This window comes from Neofelis nebulosa, chromosome 1 (genome assembly GCF_028018385.1).
Source record: "Neofelis nebulosa isolate mNeoNeb1 chromosome 1, mNeoNeb1.pri, whole genome shotgun sequence".
NCBI lineage: Eukaryota > Metazoa > Chordata > Mammalia > Carnivora > Felidae > Neofelis > Neofelis nebulosa.
This window is the reverse complement of record NC_080782.1, coordinates 216353966-216380883: the sequence shown is the minus strand read 5'-3', so window position 1 is coordinate 216380883 and position 26918 is coordinate 216353966. Positions and strand designations below refer to the sequence as shown.

Below are 26918 nucleotides of genomic sequence, written 5' to 3'. Positions count from 1 at the left end.
AAGCAATAAGCATATAAAACATTCTTCTATGAATAAAAAATGTCTTGAGTCAAAGACGAAATCAAAAGAGAAAAAATATTTTGAGACAAAAAAATGGAAATATAACGTAACAGATTTATAGGATGCAGCAAAAGCAGTTTTAAGAGGAAAGTTTATAGTAATAAATGCCTATATTAAGAAAAAGGAAAGAGCTCAAATAAATAATCTCCTTTATCCCCAAGGGAACTAGAAAAAAAGGAAAAACTAAGACCAAATTTAGCTGAAGGAAGGAAATAACAAGGATTAGAGTAAAAATAAATGAAATAGTGACTAAAAAGATGACAAAAGATCAATGAAACGAAGTTATTTTTTTAAAGATAATCAAAATAGACAAACCATTAGCTATACTCACCAAGAAAAAAGACAGTACTCAAAATCAGAAATGAAAGAGAAGACATTAAAAGTGATACCACAGAAATACAAAGGATCATTAGAGACTATATTAACAATTATACATCCACAAAATGGAAATGTAGAAGAAACAGATAAATCCCAGAAACATACAACCTACCAAGATTGAATCAGGATGAAACAGAAAAGCTGAACAGACCAATTATTAATAATGAGATTAAATCATTCATCAAAAACCTCCCAACAAAGAAAAGCTCAGGACCTATGGCTTAAATGAAATCTACCAAACATTTAAAGAATACCAATTCCCCTCAAACTTTTCAAAAAAAAGAAGAAACATTTTCAGATTCATTTTATGAGACCAGTATTATCCTGACACCACAAGAGGACAAGGACACTATAGAAAAGAAAATTATAGGTCAATATCCCTGATGAACATAGATGCAAAAGTCCTCAACAAAATATTAGTAAAAGGATCATACATCATGAACAAGTAGGATTATTCCAGGGACGAAAGGATGGTTCAACATCCACCTATTGATGTGAAACACCATAAATGTGAAACGAAATACAGGATAAAAATCATATGATCTCCCCAAAGACACAGAAAAACCATTTGACAAAATTCAACACCCACTCATGATAAAAACTCTCAACAAAATGGGTATAGAGGGAACATATTTCAACATGATAAAGGCCATATGACAAATGCATAGCAAATATCGCACTCAATGGTGAAAAGCTCAAAGTTTTTCCCCTAAGATCAGATACAACACAAGGTTGCCTGCTCTCACCACTTTTATCCAACATAGTACTAGAAGTCATAGAGCAATTAGGCAAGATAAAGAAATGAAAGGCATCCAAATTGGAAACCAAGAAGTAAAACTGCAGATTACATGATATTATATAAAGAAAACCCTGAAACTTAGAACTGATCAACAAATTCAATAAAGTTGGAGGATATAAAATCAACATACAAAAATCTGTTACCTTTCTATATACTAATAACAAATAATCAGAAAGAGAAATTAAGAAAACAACCCCACTGGTGCCTGGATGACTCAATCAGTTAAGTATCTGACTCTTGATTTTGACTCGGGTCATGATCTCAGAGTCGTGAGATTAAGCCCCGTATCAGGCTCTGTGCTGGATGTGGAGCCTGCTTAAGATTTTCTCTCTTCCTCTCCCTTTGCCCCTACCCCTGCTCACATGTACACACACACACTCTCTCTCTCTCCAAAAAAAGAAAAAAAGAAAATGATCCCTTTTACAATTGCATCAAGAATAAAATACCTAGTAATAAACTTAATCAATGAAGTTAAGACCTGTACAATGAAAACTATAAAATTCTGATGAAAGAAATTGAAAACACTAATAAATAGAAAATATTCCATGCTCATAAGTTGGAAGAAATTTGTTAAAATGTCCATACTATTCAAAGCAATCTACAGATTCAATGAAAGACCTATCAAAATTCCAAAGGCATTTTTCACAAAAATAGAACAAACAATCTTAAAATTTGTATGGAACGACAAAAGACTCCAAACAGCCAAAGATCTTGGTAAATAACAAAGCTGGAGGCATCACCCTTCCTGCATTCAAAGTATATTACAAAGCTATAAAAATCAAAACAGTATAATATTAACTTAAAAAGAAACACACAGATCAATGAAACAGTTCTGAGAGACCTCAGAAATAAACCCATGTATATATGGTCAATTAGTTTATGACAAAGGAGCCAAAAATGTAAAACAAGTAAAAGATAGTCTTGTCAATATGGCGTTGGGAAATGTGGACAGCTGACACGCAAAGGAATAAAACTGGACCCTTATCTTATACCATACACAAAATCAACTCAAAATAGATTAAAGCCTTGAACTAAAGACCTGAAACCATAAAACTCCTAGAATAAAACACAGGGGGTAAACTCCTTGACATCGTTCTTGGCAGTAATTTTTAAAATCTGAAATCAAAAGCTAGGCAACAAAATCAAAACAATGGGACTCCATCAAAGTTTAAGAAGTTTCTACACAGAAAGGAAAACCATCAACAAAGTGAAAAAACAACCTATGGAATAAGACAAAATATTTGCAAATCATATATCTGATAAGAGGTTATATCCAAAATATATAAAGAACTCATACAATTCAATAGCAAAGATAGATAGACGGACAGACAGATGATAGATAGATCTCATTTTAAAATGAGTGGAGGATCTCACTAGACATTTTTCCAAAAACATAAAATGGCAAACAGGTACACGCGAAGGTGATCAGCATCACTGGTCATCAGGGAAAATGCAAATCAAAACAACAATGAAATATCACATCACACCTTCTAGAATGACTACCATCAAAAAGACAAGAGAGAAACAAGTGTTAGAAAGACGTGAAGGGAACCCCTGTACACTGTTGGTGGAAATGTAGACTGGTACAGCTACTATGGAACAGTATGGAGGTTCTGAAAAAATTAAAAATAAAACTACCATATGATCCAGCAATTCTACTTCTAGGTATATATCTGAAGGAAATAAAATCACTCTCAGGACGCCTGGGTGGTTCAGTCGGTTCACTGCCCAACTCTTGGTTTCGGCTCGGGTCACGATGTCTTGGTTTTGTGAGTTTGAGCGCCTCATTGGGCTCTGTGCTGACAGTGTGGAGCCTGCTCGGAATTCTCTCTCCCTCTCTCTGCCCCTCCTTCACTCATGCTGTCTCTGTCTCTCTCAAAAATAAATGAATAAACTTAAAAAAAAGTATCAGTCTCTCAAAGAGATATCAGCACCCCCATGTTCACTGTAGCAAGACATGGAAACAACTTGTGTCCATCAGCAGATGAATGAGTGAAAAATGTCACACACACACACACACACACACACACACACATACACACACACACACCAGAATATTTTTCAGTCATTAAAAAGAAGAAAATCTTGCTACTTGGTGACAACATGAATTGACCCTGACAGCATTATGCTAAGTAAAAAATCAGTCAAAGACAGAAAGACAAATACTGTATGATCTCATTTATATGTGGAATCTAAAAAAGCCAAACTCCCAAAAACAGAACAGACTGGTGGTTGCCAGAGGCAAGAGGAGAAGGGTGGGGGAAATGAGTGAAGGTAGTCAAAAGGTACAATTTACAGTTATAAGATAAGTGAGTCCTGGGGATGGAATATACAGCATGGTGACTACAGTCAACAATGCTGTAGTTTATATTTGAAAGGTGATAGAACAGTAGATCTTAAAAGTTCTCATCACAAGAAAAAATACATCTGTAACTATGTGAGGTGAAGGATGTTAACTAAAGTTGTTATGGTAACCATTTTGCAATCTGTACATATTATACATGTCAAATCATTATGTTATACATCTTAAACTAACATACAGTGTTATATGTCAATTATATCTCAATGAAACAAGAGGGAAATTTTTTAAATTAAAAAAACCTTTTTAATAATTAAAAAGTCTTTTAGTATAAGGACTTTAGGGTATTCCTCTTGGCTTATGAAAGTCCTTTGGGGGACCATTTCAAACTTACTTTTTGGTTTGTAGATACTTCCCAGATAATCAAGACAGTGTCTGATTCTAAAGACTACTAAGTTTTGAAAAATAAGTCATTAAAATTACATCATGGCTGTGAATACTTTATTAATTGCCTATTAAGAAATGAAACACACATTATTTTTTTTAATTCCAGTATGGTTAGTTTCCTGCCGCAAACTTACATTTCTCATTCTCTTTTGTGGTGCTCTACAGCCCTTCTTTCCTTTACTAGTTATACTTTCTAGTTGTTCTGCATGTATTTAACATGTCTTCTTAAGGTAGATACTAAAGAGCAGAAGCTATGATTTGTATCTTAAAATAGCATCCAGTATTGAATATGCAATATGTGCTTAATGCATTTTATATAGTCCTCCAAAACAAAATGGCTCCAAAAGGTAAACTCCTTCAAATAATGGCTCTATATTAAACACTGACACTATAAAGGATTACTGTATTGCAGAAAATCTTAAAATGGAAAAAGAGGCGCTTTAAAAAACACTTCATAAAACAAATCAAATGTGAACCACTAGATAATGAAGATGTAAGTTGGGTAAAATCCAAATGTACATTCTATGTTCTTTGGGGGGAGTATAAATGGTAAGTTGCATCTTATTCTGGATATTAAACTTTAATTTAGCATGTAGGACAAAATCTGAAAATTATCCTTGATAATTATATCTCATAGATTATCGTTCATAATCACTTACATTGCCTTTAACACTTGGTTTTGTACATAAAAGTCCATAAAGCATTATGTACAATGTAGTCTGCCAACCACTGAACTATACTGAAGGAAGTAAGAAACGCAAGGAAAGTTTCTATGTACAAGTACGGCCATTCAAAACATTATGCCTTTAAGATAATAATGATCAGAGTCCTAGTGGTGAGCTCTGGGGATAAGGGAAATATTCTTGTGTGCCTGCAGAATTTATTCCCTTTTCCTGACTGCTATATTAAGGCTCTAGGAATTTAATACACTTTAGTACCTTTATTTGTTAGTCTAAAGATTAAACGGGATGGGAGAATCCTAGCTCTTAAACAGTACAAAAATTAAATAAAGCTCGGATATATCTCCAGTACGGACAATTTCACCGTGAAATTGAAATATAACTTTAAATATCACGTTGCCTACATCAAGGAATACAAACTGTTCCCAGGAATGCGTGTGACTGGGACTTGGGAAGTGGGGTTCATGGGACTGAGTGGTGTTCTCTAATCTCGTGGCAAATGGAGCAGTTTTGGTTTCATCACTTTTACTATTGGTCTTTTGAATAACATTTAGCTTAACATAATTCCACAGAAGTGTTCAGAAAGTATGAAAATCTCAAATGTGCATCATTTCAGAAAGTAACAAGTATGAACAATAGTTTTCCTGGGCCGCTTGGTAAAATATTTTAGGCTTCGAGAAATCAACAAAAATGCATAGACTCATCTAATAGCATATAGAGTATTTTTTTAATAGGTCATCAACAGTCAGCTCCACTGTGCCTTTACCTACTTGTTACATAGTCTAAGTAGTTTAGATTCAATGATCACAGAGAAGGGAGCCACAGCAACATATTCACATCTTGAAGAGTCTTCTCAAAAACAACACTACCTGACTGAAAGAAAAGGCTACAGGAAAGCAAATAAGGGTTACCTTTCTGTTTAATATGTAAAGGGCAAATATTTAGCTTCTGCATTTGTGATACAAACGGGAAGAAAGAGGAGCCAACATTTATTTAGCATCTGTTATTTGGTAGGCACTATTATAAAAAGGTATCGTCATATCATTTTATATTATTTCAACAAGCCTAATATTACTAACTCCATTCAAAAATGAAGAAACTGAAGGGCAGAAAAGCTAAAAATAACTTGACTTGGATCCTATAATGCAGTGCTTCAGTGACAGAAGCAGGATAAGAATCTGTTTGGCTCAGCTGGTGTTTGTTGTTATTTGTTAATACATAAGACATTTATTTGTTATTCTAAAGATTAAACAGGATGGGAGAATCCTAGTTCTTAAACACAGCACAAAAATTAAATAAAGCTCGGATGGATCTCCAGTACAGACAATTTCACCATGAAATTGAAATATAACTTTAAATATCATGTTGCCTATATCAAGGAATACAAACTGTTCCCTGGAATGCACATGACTGGGACTTGGGAAGTGGGGTTCACGGGACCGAGTGGCGTTCTCTAATCTTGTGGCACTAAGTGCTGTGTTTACGTGCAGAATTATCTATGTATCGGTCTTCACAACAACCCTACCAGACAGAAACTATTACTATCTCTATTTTACAAATGAGGACACATTCACCTGTTAAGAGCATATACTTTTCAGTTTACATTGTGAGAGAGAGCACATGTGCATGCAAGTGAGCAGGGGAGGAGCAGAGAGAGAGAGGGAGTGAGAGAATCCCAAGCAGGCTCCACACTGTCAGTGCAGAGCCAGATCTGGGACTCACTCTCATAAACTGTCAGATCATGGCCTGAGCTGAAATCAGGAGTCTGACACTTAACCAAATGAGCCACCCAGACTCCCTGAGAGTATATACGCTTAACCAGCAAATCATCTTTGTGAAATTTTCTACAGTTTCTAGGTTAACAAGATAAACCTTTAAAACAGAAATCTTAAGTCAACTCCTAATTATCTGTTGTAACAACAGGAATGCTTTGGATGATATCGACTGACAGTCTCAAAAACCTTTGTGTTTGGTTTTATAGTAAGTTCCATATTCACATTTCAAGACTATGAATGGGATGCTATGGGGGTCCAATAATAGTTCCAGAAAAATAACAAGGCCATCCTGAATAATATTAAAGCAAAGAATGGTCAGAAATAGAGCCAACTTCCTAATTTGGTTCCCTCCCCTACCTAAAACCTATTCTCAGTGAGAAACTTCATCTCTTATATTTAAATAAAGCACCAAGCTCAACCGAACCATTTCCTTTGCTCCCTACCCCTTATCTTTTCTTGCTAAGTCAAAAGAAATAACAACATGTTTTGGCCTTAAAAATGTGCAAATCTACAAGAGATCCAAAAAACTGTATCAATACAGGACTTTATGACCTATTCTGCTTAATGATGTTGATTAAATCATCAGAAGATCTGCTGTAGATGACATACTGTAACCAACCCCCACAAAAATTTGAGTGGGCTCTAAGGGAACATAAGGTAAACAAATGAATATAGCGACTAGCAACTAAATGGCAGGGGGCATATTCTTAACTTGAAGTGTTAAATGTTATCACAGAGCAATCATACAACATCATTAGCTTTCTCCTATGTGGTCCAAAGTCACACAATAGATACTAGGGTGAAACAAGTATAATAAAATACTCTAGATGTCAAATTGTGAAAATAGAAAAGAACTGTGAAATAGATCCTATATTATAACAGAAAATATGATAGATAATAAATCATAAAACTGAGTTCAGAAAGAATGGGGTATCACAGTAAGGGAGATTTTGACAATTGCTTTGAAATTTTAGTACTGTATTCCAACATAAGAGCTCAGAGCCCCTTGTTAAGGAATAAGGACACATCACATCTTTGCCTGATATTTTTAGGGATTTGGGCTTTTAAAATGTAAAAATTTTGTATTTTTTCCTCTGCTTCCTATTCATAATTTAAAATATAAGGAAAACTTTACTGTAACATTTTCTCCCTTTTTCAAGACAAGCTTGGCCACAGAATAAAATAAGACTTATGTAGCTCACCTACCTTATACCCAAAATAAGACTAGCTTCTCGCCTACTCATTTTCTGTTCAAATCCTCCTTTATAGTAGGATGAAAGGCTCTGTACAGGAAAGAAAGAGCATGAAATAATTAGTTGCATGTATGAGGTGGCAGGACCTCAAACCTATCATAGCGGCAATAAGAGTAATGCATTTTACTACAAGGCAACCTGAAACTGTAGGGGGGGAGGGCACTAAACAAGGATCCTTTACAAGAAACTATGACCAAGACGAACTTAAAAAACATTAACAATTTTTTCACAAATACATTGATTTTTCTACACTAAGATATAACAGAATCAAAGAAATCAACAGAAGCAAAGGCTTGAAGCCTTCCTAAGCTCTGCAATAATTTTCTCATTGGGTAACCTTGACAAGTCATTTAATATTGATATGACACACATCTTTTTTACCCACTGGACTGGTTGATAGAGAAGGAAGAGGAAGAGGAGGAACTGACAAAGTGGGGAGGACGTCAGAATAGCAGACAGCAAGGCCAAGAGAGAGCACAAAACTGGACTGAAAGGTCACTGAAAGGTGGCTGGAAATGCATTAGCAAGGAAGACCGTAGTATCAGAGAGGCAACTAGGGGCCAGATTGTGGGGGGCCCTGTAAGTGGCAGCAATCTTTAGGATTCTATTCTCAATGGTAGGAGAAACCAGGGCACTGGAGTCATGTCATTTGGCTTTCGTTTGAAAGGATTACTCTAAATACCACGTGAAGAATAGGAAGAAAGGTGCAGGAGGGAATCAGGAGACCAGTGAAGACGAGATAACAATAACCTAGGCAAGAGATGATGGTGGTATGGGCCAACGTGGTAATAGAGGAGGTAGTTTGAAACTGGTCACATTCTAGATGTATTCTGAAAGGAAAACTAATAATTTGCTTGGCAGATTACATAAGGGATATGAAAAAGGGATTAAAGATGATGCAGTAAACACTGCTATACACGTGCAGCTCCCACTTCAGACGTGAAGGACTTACTTCGTGGACGTTGGGGCTGTTGCTGGCAGACGGCACTCAGCTGTCAGACTCATTAGAGGAGTTGCCTTGGCTAAAGAAAGTCAAGCTCAGGCCCCCTTCCCAGGGCAGTTTTCTATTTAATGACTGGTTGATATGGGGGTATAAACATTGTAGCTCATTGAGTTCAGTCCTTAAACTTCCTATCTATATTCACTTATCGAGTGACATCATTCAGTCTTGTGGCTCCTTGCCCCAACCTGGGACAACCACAATGAGCTACCCGTGCTTCAGAGCTCACTATGGGGTTGGCTGAGGCCTACTGCAGCCTAAATTGTCCTTCTGTCCTTCCTTCTCTTCCCTTCTGGAGCTGTTGATCCTAAAAGCACTCCCTGATGAACTACCAGCTTGCTAATTTCTGTCTGTCTGCTTTGTCTCAGTTCCAAGGAACTTAAACTGCAAATGACTTTAAGGTTTCTGGCCTAAATTGCCAAACTGCCACTAAATGACTTAGAGAGGGAGCAGTTGTTTATTGAGGGTAATAGGTATCAGGAGACTGGTTTTGGATATATTGAGTTTGAAATGTCTGTTAAATATCTAAATGGAAAAGTCTGACCTGGAGATAACATTTAGGAGTCACGAGTATATATAGACAGTATGTAAAGCCATGAGACTGAATGAGATCACCTAAGGAGTAAGAGTAGGTAAGAAGTCCAAACAGTGAGCCCTAGAGATTGCAGGTTTTAGGGGCACACAAAAGGAGAGGAATCCGTAAGCAGACTGAGTAGGACCAGCAGTAAGGCTGAAGGAAAAGCAGCCCAAAGTAAGGAAGGAAAAAAGTTTCAAACACTTCTGTAGGTCAAATCAGATGTGAGCTTAGAACTGACTGCTAGATTTATCAAAGAGGTCAAAGTCTTTGACAAGAGTCGCAGGGAGTAGGAGTGAGAGTCTGATGAGACTGGGTTTGAGAGAGAACAGGAGAGAAGGAATGGGAGACAGCTCTTTAGGAGCTCGTAACAAAGCAACAGGATGCACGAACTCAACTTTAGAAGGAAAAAAAAAAATGCATCGATGACTGTACTGTATACATGTTTCTAAAACATGAAACTCTATTTTTGTAAGGAAAGATAAATAAGTGTATGTTTACATAAAACAAACTCTGAAAGTATATATACACTAAAATGTTACTTCTGGTTGGTGATGTTATGAATAATTTTTTTCTTCTTTATTTTTATTTCCTAAGTTTTCAACAATGAACACAGACTATTCGTATAATTTTTTTAAAAAGGAGGACTAAATAAAAGACCAAGAAAACAAACTTAAAAATGAGTCCCAGGGAGCCAGATCTGGTCATTTATATAAGCTGCTCTCTTTGAACAGCTTGATATAAATTTCCACTTGGGAATAATTCCCTGGCAATTAATTCATTTCACAAACACTTCAGCACCTATTACATGCCAGCAACATTTCAAAAGAGACAGGTCAAGTTCCATCCTTATCACATAGATGCTAATGTATCAATGCACCAGTGCCGTGAGGGATATGACGTACTATTTCAAGTTTCAAGTAATTTACAATCTAGAAAGAAAACTAAAAATACCCGTCTCTAAGTTGTAAGGGGAGCAAAAGAATCAAATTATGGAAGTACACATAGTAACCTGGACAAATTATACACACACATGCACATGGAGATTATATAAAGAACAAGGGGACTTCACAGAGGAATAACAGCTAGTTTTAAGTTTTCTCTCAACAGATCAAAATTTTTACTAGATACGTACCTTACTCCCTGACATTTCTGTAAGTATTTATTTACCTTAGGGAACTCCAAAATCTCAGCATAATAAACATGATAAACTGATGTTTCATGAAGTGTCACCCCACGAGTCAGAAACTCATTAGCCCTAACAGCAGGTATTGTATCAGAGCAATTGATTTACTTTCTGGTTTGCCCAGGTAGAAAAGGAGACACAGAAAAAACTACTTAAATTTTTTTTAAATTCTTTGTAATGTTTATTTATTTTTGAGAGAAACAGAGACACAGCAGAGTGAGTCAGGGAGGGGCAGAGAGAGACAGAATTCGGATTCCACAGAATCCGAAGCAGGCTCCAGGCTCTGAGCTGTCAGCACAGAGCCTGACACAGAGCTCGAACCCATGGACCGTGAGATCAGGACTTCTGCTGATGTTGGATGCTTAACCGACTGAGCCACCCAGGTGCCCTAGAAAAAGCTACTTAAAATATAGCATCTAGATGAGACTCATACCCTAAAACACTGACCTTCTTATGAGTAAGTTAATCTCTGCATATCCATAAGGAACAGTTTAACTATACAAAAACTCCATCAAATAGAGTAAATGGTTATATTTTTCTAACAGAATTTCCAAGAACAGAAACAGGATGCCACAACTTTTATGCTGCCATTTGAAATATACCCTGCACCTTACAAATTATTATTTTGTGTTATTCTATCCATAAAGCATACACATAAACAACATACCTCAAAATCATTTTCGTTCTGAAATTAGCATTAAATGCTATGGTGTCACATATTATCAAAGGAGATATGAAATGAACCAAGTTCAACAAAACTTCGTTAATTGGCTCAGCCAAGAGCTTGAAATACAAAAGCCCTCCACACAACCAAAGAAGAACTATATCATTCCATAATCTTTTTTAAAATTTTTTTTTTCAACGTTTTTAATTTATTTTTTGGGACAGAGAGAGACAGAGCATGAACGGGGGAGGGGCAGAGAGAGAGGGAGACACAGAATCGGAAACAGGCTCCAGGCTCTGAGCCATCAGCCCAGAGCCTGACGCGGGGCTCGAACTCACAGACTGCGAGATCGTGACCTGGCTGAAGTCGGACGCTTAACCGACTGCGCCACCCAGGCGCCCCTATCATTCCATAATCTTAAGAAGAAATAAATTTACCATAAACTATAATCTCCTATTATTTACAATAATCTATTTCGTTTATAGAGCCACAGAGGTACGATTTTAATTTGCGTTGTTTCCATGAAATTCACTTAACCATAAAACAAAAGAAGTCCAATTTTTAAAAACTGTATTCAAATAAAGGGACATTTTCACAAATAGAAAAATAAAAGCCTCGGGGTGCCTGGGTGGCCAAGTCGGTTAGATGTCCAACTTGGGCTCAAGTCATGATCGCACAGTTCGTGAGTTCGAGCCCCGCATCAGGCTCTGTGCTGACAGCTCGGAGCCTGGAGCCTGCTTTGGATTCGGTGTCTCCCTCTCTCTCTGCCCCTCCCCTGCTCATGCTCTGTCTCTCTGTGTCTCAAAAATAAAGAAAAACATTTTAAAAAATTAAAAAGAAAAAGAAAAGCCTCAGAAGAAGATGAGTGACTTGGGTTTCTTCCCCAGGAAAAAAAATTAGGGGTAAACACTGACTGAGTTTATAACAGACACTAACATATGAAAGGTCAAGCAAAAAAACTACTGGTTCAAAATAGAAGATTGAATAAAAAAAGGTCTTTTGCTTCCTAAAGTGCCTCTGAAATAAGAAGAGAGATATTTTTAAACAGAAAAGTCCATATGAGGCCTAGAAAACAAGAAATGAGACAAAGAGAAAACCAGAGAGCTGAAAACAGGTAAGATTACAATTAAAGACACAAAAACATCACTGCAGCTTCAAACACCAGAGGAAAGTGGAAAAGCCTTCCCAGGAAATAAAGAAAGCACTAACTTTAGAGTCAACAAATATAATAATGACATCAGGATAATTAATTAAACCAGAACAGCAGAGATGACCATTTCTAACTCCATTAACACAGAGCATAAGGGGCCTACCACCTGCCATTTTTGCCCTCTGGCTAAGAAAAACAACTACTAGCCTGAGATGTATCTCATTGTGGGTGGTAGGTCCCAACAGAAGCAAAGGAGAGTACTAGCAGATCACACTACAGAACCCAGGAGGCCAGTGAGGGGGACAGTTATGCCAAGGAATGAAATATACACATGCTTAATCTTTCCTCAACCTCTCTCTGGAGGTCTCAAGCCTGCCTCTGGGTGCCTTGCTTTGGAAAACATGCCTGTTGACATAAACCATCTTTGTATTCACAGCCCACTATCAACACTCTTGTTCAATTAAAGTGAATGTACAGGGGCGACCTGGGTGGCTCAGTCCATTAAAGTGTACAACTTTGGCTCAGGTCATGATCTCATGGTCTGTGAGTCCGAGCCCCAGGTCAGGCTCTGTGCTGACAGCTCAGAGCCTGGAGCCTGCTTCAGATTCTATGTCTCCCTCTCTCTCTGCCCCTCCCCTGCTTGTGCTCTGTCTCTCAAAAATAAATAAACATTAAAAAAAATTTTTTAATAAAGTGAGTTTACCAAACTGTTATACTATTATAACACTTACATTATTCAACTCAGTCCTCACAAACATACACCAATAACCAAGGATTGTCAGACATTTGAACAAATCTAATACCACGGGGGGCAATAAAACAGAACAAAGATGAACAAGTAACAACTGGCTTTTGGAGGAAGGAGGTAAATCAGAAAGCAGAAGAGGACTTGACAATTTTCAAATTAGTATCTTATATCCATAAAAGAGTAAATTACTATGAAAAGAGATATTAAATATTACTGAAGTAAAACATTTAGTGATGGATTAAATAACAGACTGGCCATTGCTAAAACCCAATCTGGTGATCCGGAAGATAAGCTATGGAAATACTGTGGAATGTAAGACAAAAAGATAAGAAGATGAAAAATAAGAAAGAAACTGTTCAGTGACATAAAAGATAGACTCAGAGGTCCAATGTGTCTCTAGTAAGAGTTCCAGGAACAGAAAAGAGAGAAAATGTAAAAGAAAAAATAATTAAAGAAAAAGTATAGGAGAATCTTCCAGAATAAAAGATAGGGAATTTTCACTTAAATTTCACTGAGAATACCTGTGAAATTTCAGAACATCAGTAATAAAGAAAAAAAAACCCCAAAACTTCCAGAGTTAAAAAACAAATAAAAATTACCAAAAAACTAAAAACCTAAAACACAAACAACAAAAGAAAACCGAAACAGGCTGCTTACAAAGGAGTAAGAATAAGAACACAAGAAATTCCGGCTGAGAGTCTCAGTTACCAGAAAATGTGGCTGAGAGTATACAGGAAAGCATGTATGTGGGCACTGAGGTTCAGTCTGAGCAGAGATTTTTTTTTTAAGTAATCTATACTCAATATGGGGCTCAGACTCATGAGCCTAGAGTTGTAGGCTCCACTGACTGAGCCAGCCAGGTGGCCCCTGAGCAGAAACTTCTGTTCTTCCCTCATACTGGCTCACCAGATTTCCAAGGAGCCAGCAGCTGATGACTAACAATGAGAGAAAAGAAACAAACCGTTTAGTAGAGAAGAACTTAAAACATTTACCATCCATGCATTCCATATGAAAAAATTACTCCAGGTAGTATTCAAGAAAAATGGGGGGAAAAAAAGGTATGAAAATACAAAGATGAGATTTAAGGACAAAATGATGTTAAATAAAGTACAGAGAAAACAAACTTCAAGAAGAAATTTAAAAAGAACCCATAGAGGGGCGCCTGGGTGGCTCAGTCGGTTAAGCATCTGACTTTGGTTCAGGTGATGATCTAGCAGTTCCTGTGTCTGAGCCTCACGGGGGTGGGGGGGATAGGGGGGTGGGGCGGCTCTGTGCTGACAGCTCAGAGCCTGGAGCCTGCTTCAGATTCTGTCTCTCTCTCTCTCACTGCCCTTCCCCCGCTCACACTCTGTCTCTGTCTCAAAAATAAACATTAAAAAAAATTTTTTTTTATTTTTTTAAATTTACTTTTGAGACAGAGAGAGACAGAGCATGAGCAGGGGAGGGGCAAAGAGAGAGGGAGACATAGAATCCTAAGCAGGCTCCAGGTTCTGAGCTGTCAGCACAGAGCCCGAGGCGGGGCTCTAACTCACGGAGTGTGAGATCATGACCTGAGCTGAAGTCGGATGCTTAACCAACTGAGCCACCCAGGCTCCCTTAAAAAAAAATTTTTTTTTAAAATATAGAAACTTGAACCTTGAATGCTTTCCAGGTTCTCTTGAGCGACAGAGATTTAGTGGCACACAGTTACAAATTCCTATTTTTTTTTAACAACCCTATTTGGTTTAATAATGAATCATATTAATAACATCAAAACATTGTAAATGCTGTGTTTTATGAAGTTTGACTTTTTGGAATCATTAGTGCCAAGAGAAAGCATGCACATATTTAATTTCTCAGTTTCCCTAGAATTATTAATATTTAAAGAATTGTTTAAAACACCCTTATCTTCACAGAGGTATAATTATGATGACAGTGATGATGATAAAGATGTTCTAAAAAATATTTTCACTGCAAATTGCAACAGTAGTATTTTGTGGGGGAAAACAGGGCCAGATTTATCAAAAACTGTTTCTTAACTCAAGCCCACAAAGGAAAAGGAAAGAGGGACACATTATTTCTCTATTTAGTATACCCATGACAATCTCTTAAATTATTCTACCTTATCCGTGAGCCTCCACGGAGCAGTGAAAATTTTCTCATTTTCTTGCTCTCTCTTCCTTTACAATGTTAAATAATGCCGTTCTACAAAACTTGGGAGTCCTTTATTTATAGTATAAATATATCTACTGAATATCACCTTAACAGAAGAGAAATAATTTCTGAAATTCTCTCCATTCATTATTTATAAACATATGGAAAGACATAAGTAACACTGAATTAAGGAATTATGCCACTATTTTCATTCCTGTATTTCAAGCCACCATTATCTATTACCTGAAGTATCTCAATACCCTCTTAACTGGATTGAGAGCTTTTACTCTGGCTTGTTCTTGTTGACCCTCCATGCAGCAAAGTGATCATCTAAAATGCAAATCACGGGCACCTGGGTGGCTCAGTTGGTTAAGTGTCTGACTTCAGCTCAGGTCATGATCTCATGGTTCGGGAGTTCGAGCCCCGCATCGGGCTCTGTGCTGACAGCTCAGAGCCTGGATAGAGCCTGCTTTGGATTCTGTGTCTCCCTCTCTCTCTGCTCCTGCGCCGCTCACATTCTGTCTCTCAAAAATAAATAAACATTAAAAATAAAATAAAATGCAAATCACGTTGCCCCCATGCTCAAAACCTTCCAAAAGCTTTCCATTATACTTGAAGTAAAATTCGCAGTTTTGATCATAGTCTATGGGGCCTCAAATGATCTGGTCCCTATCCTACCACTATTCCCTTTGCATATTTCACTGGGGTTATTCTTGCTGCAAAGCTCATTTCCACTTCAGGACCTCTGCAGTGTTTCAGTCCCTAGATAGCTCTTTCTTCAGAGATTCACATCTGCTCTCTCATCTTCTCAGTGAGGCCTTCCCTGACCCATCTAGTATCAATTCCTCTCTGCTGTTATTCTTTAAACTCTTAGCCTGATTTAGTTTTCTTATAAGCAGTCAACACTTCTACATAGTATATACTTTACTTATTCATTCACTTGTTAATTGTCTGTGTCCACTAAAATATACACTCCTAAGGTCAATATCTTTATATGGTCCTTGACTATACCCCACTCTCCACAGTAATGTCTGGCATGTAGAATGAATAATTACTGAACGAATGCTAAATACCTATTAATACTGTAGCCAAATAAAATATAAATAGGAACACAGAAAAAAACAAAACAAAACACACATGCCCCCTCTAATCACAGACATACATTTATAGGTCTGCAAAATCACTTGCAGTTCTTTTGGACCTGAGTTTAATTATTTGTCAGTATGTCATCCTTTGAAAGTGTGGTCATTGTTCACGGCTAACTAAGCCTCACAAGCCTGTAATGCCTTTGCTAAAACAAGTCATTCATTCTCCAATTGCTGCAAGCCAAGTTGATCTATCCCATATCTGCTTCTATTTCCCAGAAGTCAACGATTATGCTGCAACGCTTCAGTGAGTTTTCTTTGCATTGTGTCCAGTAGTTACAAACCAGTCCACTACGCAGTAGCTTTTAAGTATCTACTATCATTCATTCTTCACTTACATTTAGCTCAGCAGAGTAGCTACAATGCCTATAGATGAATGTATAAGCCCTATAGGATTTCAGGATTGGAATCTTATAATTTTATGTTTGAAATGATCAGGCGGTGGTACATGGGGATCAGTTTCAAATTTTATGATGAAATAAACTCTTGGGTAAGCTCCATCAGGGCAAGGAACTTGTCTGTTTTATTCATCAACTATATCCAGCTTCTACCACAAGAATTAATATAGACAATCACTAAAAGAATTAATATTAATTAAACAAGGAAGATAAATTACCTCAAAGTTGGTGTAATACTACTAAGAGAGATATAATAATTAGATGTCAAAAGCAGGAATAAGATTAGAAATAAAAATAACGTGACTAAGAGACTGAAACAAATCAATAAATAAACACCCCAAGGGTATCATGAAGAAAGTAAACTACAAATGTTGAAAAATCTAAGACATTTTCTAAATTACTATCAAATATGGCATATAAACAAAAATCAAAACAAGCCTTCTAACTAAAGCCATCTTTAACTCACAGGAGTGGAAATCTTCTTTGCTGTTTCTGTGATTACTTGTTCTAGAGGTTTCCAGATCTGAAATGCATAGCGACCTAAAAAACAACAGGAATAAGAGCAAACATATTTTCCATAATATGGAAAGACAATACCCACAAGGTAGTAACTACAATATTTATCGATAGTTTCTTTTCTATGTATTATTTCAATAACTATTTCAAAATTTACCAGAAAGTTCTATTTTTCCAAATGTCTAATTTATTGAATGGAGGAAGCATTTCATTTTAACATAATTAAAATAGTTATTAGATTGAGGGATGTCTGGGTGGCTCAGCTGGTTCAGCATCCAACTCTTGCAGGTCAGGTCATGATCCCAGGGTCGTGGGATCGAGCTCTTGCATTGGGCTCTGTGCTGAGCATAAAACCTGTTTGGGATTCTCTCTTTCTCCCTCTGCCCCTCTCCCCAGCTCACACATTCTGTCTCTCTCGAAAATAAAAAATAAAATAAAAATAAAGTTATTATTTATCAAGTTCTAATTAATGATTATAAAATTAGAAAATGTCAATGTTTATGTATATCTTCTATTTATACCATATGATAGGTAACAAAAAAAAAAAAACATCCTAGTACTCTAACACAAACTATAGATAAAGTCCTTTTATGTATGTGTAGATTCACACATCTGGTTATTTGTACTGATTTTCCCAGTGATAATCACTTTGAAATACTTAAGAGAACAAATACTATCTAGGATCTGTAAAACATAGGAACAATTTTAATGGAACTATCTACAAAGTAAAAAGCAACTATGTAAGAAATATTCACCAAAGATATTTACTGTCAATTTCTCATCAAATTTAACTATTCTCCTAAAAGCATAATTTATTTTGGTGCTTTCTTTTCTTAGGTATCCTAATAATTAAAACTCCTGAGTCATAATAGCAAAACAGGTCCCAAACTATTTTGAGGGCATAGAACAAGAAAAAAATATTACCTGATTAATTTACCTTTTATACCCTAATCAGCATTATGTACCGATCAACAGTAAGTAGTGTCTCTCTTCCCAAATGTCTTGCTAGAAAACCCACTATGATACTCTGGATTTTATTCAATTTCCAACCATAACCTTCTTTGCAAATCAAGATTTCCACTGGGAAAGCTCAATTACATACACCTCTTAGAAATTTCCTGTCTAGGGGCGCCTGGGTGGCTCAGTGGGTTAGGCGTCAGACTTTGGCCCAGGTCATGATCCCGCGCTTCATGGGTTCAAGCCCCACGTCGGGCTACGTGCTGACAGCTCAGAGCGTGGAGCCGGCTTCAGATTCTGTGTCTCCCTCTCTCTCTGCCCCTCTCCTGCTTGCACTCTGTCTCCCAAAAGTAAATAAATATTAAAAAAAGAAAACATTAAAAAAAAAAAAAAAAGAAGTAGTTACCTGTCTAAACACACTATTATTCCTATGCAAACAACATGTGAAAAATAGGATGCTAGGTATGGGAGATGGGAAATAGTCAATCCACATAGAAGAGAAAAAGTTCTTGACCTCAAGGAGAGCATTAAATAAAGGGAAATTAAGTTAAATAAGTGACACTGAATAAGTGAGAGCCTAACTCATCCAAACCTCTTGTCCTATAGATGTCAATTTCCATTTGATTCTACAATAGTACACAGTATAGCTTTTAAATTACCTCAAAATTTAAAATATAAAAGCACATATAATCAGGCAGTCTTGATGAAAAAAGTAGGTAAAGTCTTCAACAAGTGACATCTGAAGGTTTACTTTAACCATAAACCAGAAGACCTAGTTCCAACAAGTCTAAGTGTACTTTCTCCTAAATTCCATTATTCAGTTGCATTCGGCTCTGGAAGAGAGCTGCCTGCTATTAACATTCTAGTTAGTAATAAGAACTTGGCAAAAGTGTGGTATGTACACAATTCACACACCAATTCTTTTCATTTTAGAAAGAAAACCCTGGCAAAAGTACAGCATCTGTCTTTGATTTCAAATAAAAATCTTCCATTTGAATTTCAAAATAACTATACCAATTCTGCTAAAATAGTTGATACTAAAATTCACGTTTCATGTTTAGGGCCAAGTTTGTCAGAATTCCTTTTTGGACGATAGTCTTCTCAGAAAACCTCAGTGTAGTCATCACGATGAGACACAAGACGTTGATGGCACAAAGACCAAGAGAATCTGAACCACTGATCTTGATTTTTAAGTGTTTATGCTTAAGGTGCTTTAAGAGAACTGCATGAAATTAAGTATCATATAAAACAAAACAACAATCTTTTATGTCCCATTTTGCAATTGGATCTTACCAACTCCATATAACCACAATGGAATGTAGCTTCTCTTAAAGAGAAGATCCAACAAACAAAATCAAATCCACGAAACTTAAGAGACACAAATGCTAAAACAAAAAATGTAATGAGAGATGCTCTCAGATCAACATCTGATTAGGAAATAGCTATCCAATTTACAACTGGAAGAGATAACAATTTTGCTTTAAATTTTTATAACTATTTGGTGATTTGGACAGTAAAAGAAATTCTCCCAGGTTTTCAGAAGAAATTACACCAATGTGTTAAAAAAAAATGAAGTAATTAATACATTACAGGGAATAACTATACTCATCAAAAAAAGTGACTACAGGGGCGCCTGGGTGGCTCAGTCGGTTAAGCGTCCGACTTCGGCTCAGGTCATGATCTCACGGTCCGTGAGTTCGAGCCCCGCATCGGGCTCTGGGCTGATGGCTCAGAGCCTGGAGCCTGCTTCCGATTCTGTGTCTCCCTCTCTCTCTGCCCCTCCCCTGTTCATGCTCTGTCTCTCTCTGTCTCAAAAATAAATAAAACGTTAAAAAAAATTAAAACAAAAAACAAAAAACAAAAAAAGTGACTACTCAGGAAATGTGACATCTTACTGCAAGAAAAAAACAAGAATAAACAAACAAAAAAACAAGGGAGAACAGAGGAACCCCATATCAGTTACATTGCTTCATACTGAACAATGTTTTTATTTTTTATTTTTATTTATTTATTTATTTATTTTAATGTTTTATTTATTTTTGAGACAGAGAGAGACAGAGCATGAACGGGGGAGGGTCAGAGAGAGGGAGACACAGAATCTGAAACAGGCTCCAGGCTCTGAGCTGTCAGCACAGAGCCTGATGCGGGGCTTGAACTCATGGACCGCGAGATCGTGACCCGAGCCGAAGTCGGCCGCTTAACCGACTGAGCCACCCAGGCGCCCCTGAACAATGTTTTTAAAGTACATTATAGTTCAAGCTAAAAAAAAATACTATGAAGATCAACTATTATTGGGGCTAGTTTTCCTAGCTTCTTATTGTTAATTTTCTTCACTACACAGTTATCTAGCTTTTGCTACACTGACAAATGTTCAGGGACTATAAATGGAGAAACAAATGAGAATGTATAATGTCTTAAAACCCAAACCTCAGAATACAGAGGGTATCCTCATGAATCACTATAGAAGCTATTTGGAAATATTTCTCCTGCAAAATTTATTGAGAAGTATGCTTTACTTATCTTACCTGCAAAGGCAAGAGTTGCAACACCCAGTCCAACAGCTATCAAACTTCTTGCCTATAAAGGAAAAAAATGATTATCACTTACAGTCTTACACTGGCTTTTTTTTTCCTTCAAGTAAACCATTTAAAATAATGAGAATAAATATGTTAAATACAACATTTTACTCAAGCTCTGCTGTGAAAAACAGAATTTTTTTTAAATCTGCAGTGTCTATGGGATTCTACCTGCTGTGTACCATATTAGCTAATTTTCAGTAAACTTGGGGCACCTGGGTGGCACAGTCGGTTAAGCATCCGACTTCGGCTCAGGTCATGATCTCATGGCTCGTGAGTCCAAGCCCCGCATCAGGCTCTGTGCTGACAGCTAACAGCCTGTAGCCCACTTCAGATTCTCTGTCTCCCTCTCTGTCTGCCCCTCCCCTGCTCATGCTCTATATCTCTGTCCTTCTAAGTAAATAAACATTAAAAAAAATTAATTTTCAGTAAACTAAAATTATTCTAGATTTCACTTAATTTCTGTATATATGAATTCATTCTACCCAAGATCTTTTATGCTAAAATATTTTCTATAGGTTATTCTTAATAGTGGTTAAATATATTTATCTTCTACAAAAATAGAAGGAACATATTTCCCTTATATTTGCAATAGCATTTGCTATTATTTTAAATTTTGATAAAACATTAGATCTATGTTTAGTAAAGAAGTCAAACTGCCAAAAATTAGTAAGAATTATGAATAATTTAAAAGTTAGTTTATTTCTACCTTTACAGACCAATGTAAAGTTTTTTAAATAAGAGCCAAGAATTTAGAATCCATAAAGTTATGAGCTCATTCTGATAAAAATCTAATTTAAATTGGTTATATTCTATGCTTTTCTCCTTTACCATCTCAGAAAAATATTTAAATCAAAACAGATAAGGTTTACATAACAGAGCTCAATAGCTCCCCCACCCCAACATCCATTCCCCCTTTCTTCTCTAGGATCAGGAATTCCTATTTTTAGTCAGACATATTTCCAAGCCTCCCTTAGACTATGACTATGTTAACTAAATACTGGCTTATAAGATATAAGCAGGGTGGTATATGCAACTTCTGAGAAGTCCTTTGGGGGATGGAAGAAATGTCCTTCTCCTTTTCTATTCCTCCTTCTTACTGGCTAGAAATGTAGATATTCTACAGCTAGAGCAGCCATGTTGGATAAAGAAGGAAAAACAATGAGATGAAAGGAGACTGTGCCCCAGATGATCAGGGAGACGCCATAGCACCCCAGGACTGCCTCTATTTACACAAGATAAAAATAAAATTCTATCTTTGTAAGCGCTTGCAGCCAAATCAAATTTTGATGGATACAGAATTCAGAAGAGACACGATAGAAATGTTTTTCTCTAATGGTGAGAGGTAAATCTGTTAAGATCCAGGAAAGACTAAAAAATACATCTAGAAAAAAAATTTCCTCAGTAGGGAACAGAATGGATTCATTTCACACTGGTGCAGAAGTAGTAAGACAGAGGTTGAGCCTGGAGGGATGTTATGAAAGTGGTCTAACTTTAATATCCAGCATCTGTCTCTTAGAAATCTAGAGCTCTTCATAGACAAGATGAAGGAAGTTCATCTATGGTTCTCCTCCTCAGTTCTAATGCTAAGATATACTTTTTTTACCAGGCAGTAACACTGGACACCCTAGTAAAGAAAGATCTTTTCCCCCCAGCAGAGCAGAGGAAGTCTAGAGCTAGCTACCCAGAGAGGCAAAACAGTTTCCAAAGTTCCCTTCAGGTTGTCTAGACAGGTTGTCTGTCCTGAACAGAAGGGAGGTATAGATTTAAAGAGTATAGATTTAAAGAGGATATTCTGTTGAGGTATATGTTTACCATTTTCTAAAGCTTCCCTGAGGCTGTATGGTTTGAAATTTCCAGTCTTATCTTCCACTGGTTCACTTTAATGAACCTCAGTCCTAACAAACTACTCAACTGTTTCATGTGTGAATTTATTCCTTCCTTATAACCTTGTTTAGTCTTTCATCTGTCTAGAAATATTTATCTTTGCCTACCAGATATGTCCTGTTCTTAACACTTGTCTAAATCTGCCACAGAATTGGAGAAGTCATTTGTAACACATAATTGACAATGAGCATATATCCAAAGACATGTACAGAATTCCTCCATATTACTAGTAAGGGAGACAATCCAACAGAACCATGGGCAAAAAGGTCAGGGACTTTATAGAAAAAAATCTAAATGGCTAACAAACATATGAAAAGGTACTCAACTAAAAGAATACCTAGGGGATGCTAACAACAAAATGCTGCAGAAATATTAATACCAGCACATAAAGACCTCTGGCCTTTGTGGAACTTCTGTCCGTTGAGCCATCTCAAGCGCGAAACAACAGTATCTATAATTCCTAAGGTTATTGTGAGGATAAAATGTAATTATGTATGTAAAGGACTTAACACAGTGGGTTGGCACATAGTAAGCAGTCAGTAAATGTGAACTGCTTTTAATATTATCAATAAAATAACTATTAATTGAATATAAGTGGTATAGCAGAAAAAAGAACAGTGTTCTGCAAACACTTAAATTTGTCTAAGGGAAGATTCATAGAAGTAATTTTTGAGGAGGCCCTAGAAAATGAGTTGGTCTTCTCTAAACTAAATAATCCAAATTCTCACATTTCAAAAAACCATATTTGAAAAATACAGTCTTAAAAAGTTGTGTTATTCTAATTTCACATTTTTATAGATTAATAATTGTGTCACTTTTACTATTTTAACTACTCAAAATACAAATTGTTGCCTCTACAATTCCAAAGAGATTTTCATTTGGAGGTATTTATATCAGAAACATTAAACCATTAGGCATCCGGTCATTTTTCCCTTTAATATGTAAATCTAAAATGTTTAACAATATTCAATTGAATTCAACAAATAAGTATTAAGCACTCTGCTGTCATTCTCCATTTGTCCTTCTAGATTCATTCTCCACCCTTCTCTGACTTGCTCTGTACTTCTGCATCCCCTTATCCACATTATCCAAGTCCTCACTTGCCCACTAGTTTCTGTCTGGGCTTTACCAAAGAGAGGAAGTGTCAAAAAGAACACCAGGCACAGGTGACCAATCCCAGGAGAGGACTCCAAACACTTCTGCCTGTTGCATCTTGGTATCAAAGTTGCCAAGGAAAACATCACACAGTCAAGCACTGGATAATGCTTTCCTTACACGAAAGAAGACAAAGTTCAGCTCCAGCTGTATGCATCAGTCCGTTATGGCTAATGGGCTCCCCCTCCCCCACCCCCAGTGCTAGCTAACTAAGGGAAATGGGCCTACAAACACCCACCCCTCTGGTGGCGCAACAGAAGGACTCACCTCTCTCCACCCCACACCATCCCTGGAGTCTGAAATACTGAAAGCTGAGGGCATGTGTGAGAGCCATTGACTATGCTTCAGCAGAACAAATCCCACAAAGGTGGTAATCCCAGCACAGGGTATGTGAACTCCTCATCTCTTGGTAGGGAAGTATTCTGAGCCCAGCACCCACTTTTATGTGGCCAAGTGGGATTGATAACTGTGCACAAAAGACCGACTTCTTAAACAAGAAGCATCAGCAGAAAAGCAAAAGGTGGAAAAAGATAGAAGTAATGGTACAATTTACTTCCTGTTATGTTTCCTTTTCAGCCACAGCTCCTGTTAAAGGGCTCCTCTTCCATGCCCACGACTCTCATTGGGTTCTGGAACATACATAATCCCATTCTCTTGCCCCTTTCTCTGGGTGGATAACAGTCTCCAACCATTGCTAGCCCCTGGATGATTCATCACCCATTTCTGGTTACCTTAAACCATGCCTCCCTGTGCAAATAATCTCTTCATTAAACTATCTTCAAAAAAAAAAAAAAAAACCATCCATTACTGCCAGGACCCTCACTGACACAAAAATTACTGTACATCAGTCACTATATTATGCACAACAGACATGGCATGTAGCAAGGCAAAGGTCCATATCAAATGAGTCCTATGTAGGACCTGAAACGTGATGGGCCTCCAACGTTTAATCTCCCAAAGACCTTTATTTTTACCCTTATTACAACATTTACTACACTAGTTTATAGTTAGATGTGCTCTGTCTCCTTTAGCTTTTCTACATATAAATAACTTTTTAAAAATCTGGTTAAATCTATGGGTCACACCAGAAAACCACAGATATATACACACAGCAAATTTTTTATACATAATTTGAAGGGATCCAAAGGTTTCTCTGAAGCCCTTTAGTTCACAAGCCCAACATGAGAACCTCCATAACAAATATATAAATAAATAAGCTCGCTAAAGTCAAAAAGGGTGTATCATTTACCTTCGTGGTCCTAGAGCACATGAGAAGACCTGCCACATATATTTCACTTTACATTCATTCAACAATACAAGAAAAGTATTAATACAATAATATATCAAATACCAGAAAAATAACACTGACGACAGAGTTAACCTGTTTCTCAAGACTAACTTTATAGAAAGATAAACATGAAAGGCCTTACAACCTTTAAAGTCAAAAAGAAACCAAACTCAAATTAGGTAGATCACTGGCGCAAATAAGAATGTTCAATATATGACCAAAAACTGCAGTCAAATCTTATTTACCCACAGTGAATGGACAAAGTTATGCACAGCTTTCATCAAAAACTCATCTTTCTGGGGCACCTAGGTGGCTCAGTCGGTTGAGCATCCGGCTTCAGCTCAGGTCATGATCTCATGGTTTGTGAGTTTGAGCACAGCATCAGGCTCTGTGCTGACAGCTCAGAACCTGGAGCCTGCTTTGGATTCTCCCTCTTTCTTTGCCCATCCTCCACTCAGGCTTGGTCTCTCTCTCTCTCTCAAAAATAAATAAATATTAAAAAAAAAAACAATCTCATTTTCCTTATTGGAAGGGACCTATAACTGATTTACCTCTTTAATTATATTTTAATTAATTGATATTAAAATAGTTTACACTTTTTAAGCATAAACCATTTATAACAAATAAAAATATATTATTTGGAAATTGAACTCCACTTGAGATTTTCAAAAAATACCATGTATCTTACACAATCAGATCTTAGACTCTGAAATAAGAACATAGGTCTTTCTCATAAAGTTTTCTATGGAAATACTAAAACTGTTAGATATAAAGCAATTAAGTTAAAACTTTAACATTAACTGGTCCAAAATAAGAATATGATCAATTTCCTAGAAAAACACATTTATCTGCTATGTAACAGTTTTTCATGCACTAAAACATCATTGGTATTTTTTTTTTCAGACACAAATTGAGAGAGCTCTAAGGCAACAATAAATTCCCCCAGCCCTCCACATATCTGAATGACCCCAAAGGGGAAAAGAAACTATCTAATTGCAAATGTAGAAAACAGGAAGTACAGGAGATTGAATCTGAAATCTCAGCAAGTAGTTCAGACAGAATTCTTGACAATACCTTTATTCGACTTTAATTTTTAAAAGTAAAATAACATCTAAAACATACTGGGGCGTTTAAATAGCCCATGGTTCATTTGGCCTAACTCTGTAAATATCAGAGAATTCCATCAACATCTCTAATTTACCACTATTCAAAAAAAATTTCACATATGCTCTATCACTATGCTATTTCACATTTACTTAAATTTCAGTATTATATCCTCAGGCTAACAGGATCTAATTTCTTTCTTTTATATAAGCAACATCATATCTGATCCAGTGTCAAGCATACGATATACTTCAATTTTTATTTTGAATGTGTTTTAAATAATGATTCTTTAAAACTAAATTGCCAGTAACAGAACAACAAAAACGACACTGAAAAGACAATTTAAAAGCAAAATGGTGAATGAGGCACAGCATTACTACCACAAAGACAGTCATTTTCTAACAACTAGGCAATAACCAGGTTAAATGTCTAAAATTGCTCATGCGACTAGACATGGTACATCTGTGATTTCACAGAAAACTACAGAAATGTTATTTCTTTGACTTAGGAAAATTACAATAGGTGCTGAAAATAGAAGAAATCAGGCAGTGTTCTTTAAAAAGAAAAATGTTGGCACAAAAACAGACACATAGACCAATGGAATAGAATAGAAACCCCAGAATTAGACCCACAAACGTATGGCCAACTAATCTTTGACAAAGCAGGAAAGAACATCCAATGGAAAAAAGACAGTCTCTTTAACAAATGGTGCTGGGAGAACTGGACAGCAACATGCAGAAGGTTGA

The 26918-nt window shown here is 36.6% G+C and overlaps 1 protein-coding gene across 1 annotated transcript in view; it reads right to left on the bottom strand.

The window, feature by feature from the left end:
• DNAJC15 (DnaJ heat shock protein family (Hsp40) member C15) overlaps positions 1 to 26918 on the bottom strand; it is a 70767-nt gene that overhangs the window by 20562 nt on the left and 23287 nt on the right. The window contains exons 2-4 of the mRNA XM_058684341.1: positions 20688 to 20739; positions 17156 to 17229; positions 7645 to 7721 (exon numbers count right to left, since the gene is read on the bottom strand). Coding sequence (XP_058540324.1) covers positions 7645 to 7721; positions 17156 to 17229; positions 20688 to 20739 — 203 coding nt within the window. The remainder of the gene's footprint in view (positions 1 to 7644; positions 7722 to 17155; positions 17230 to 20687; positions 20740 to 26918) is intronic.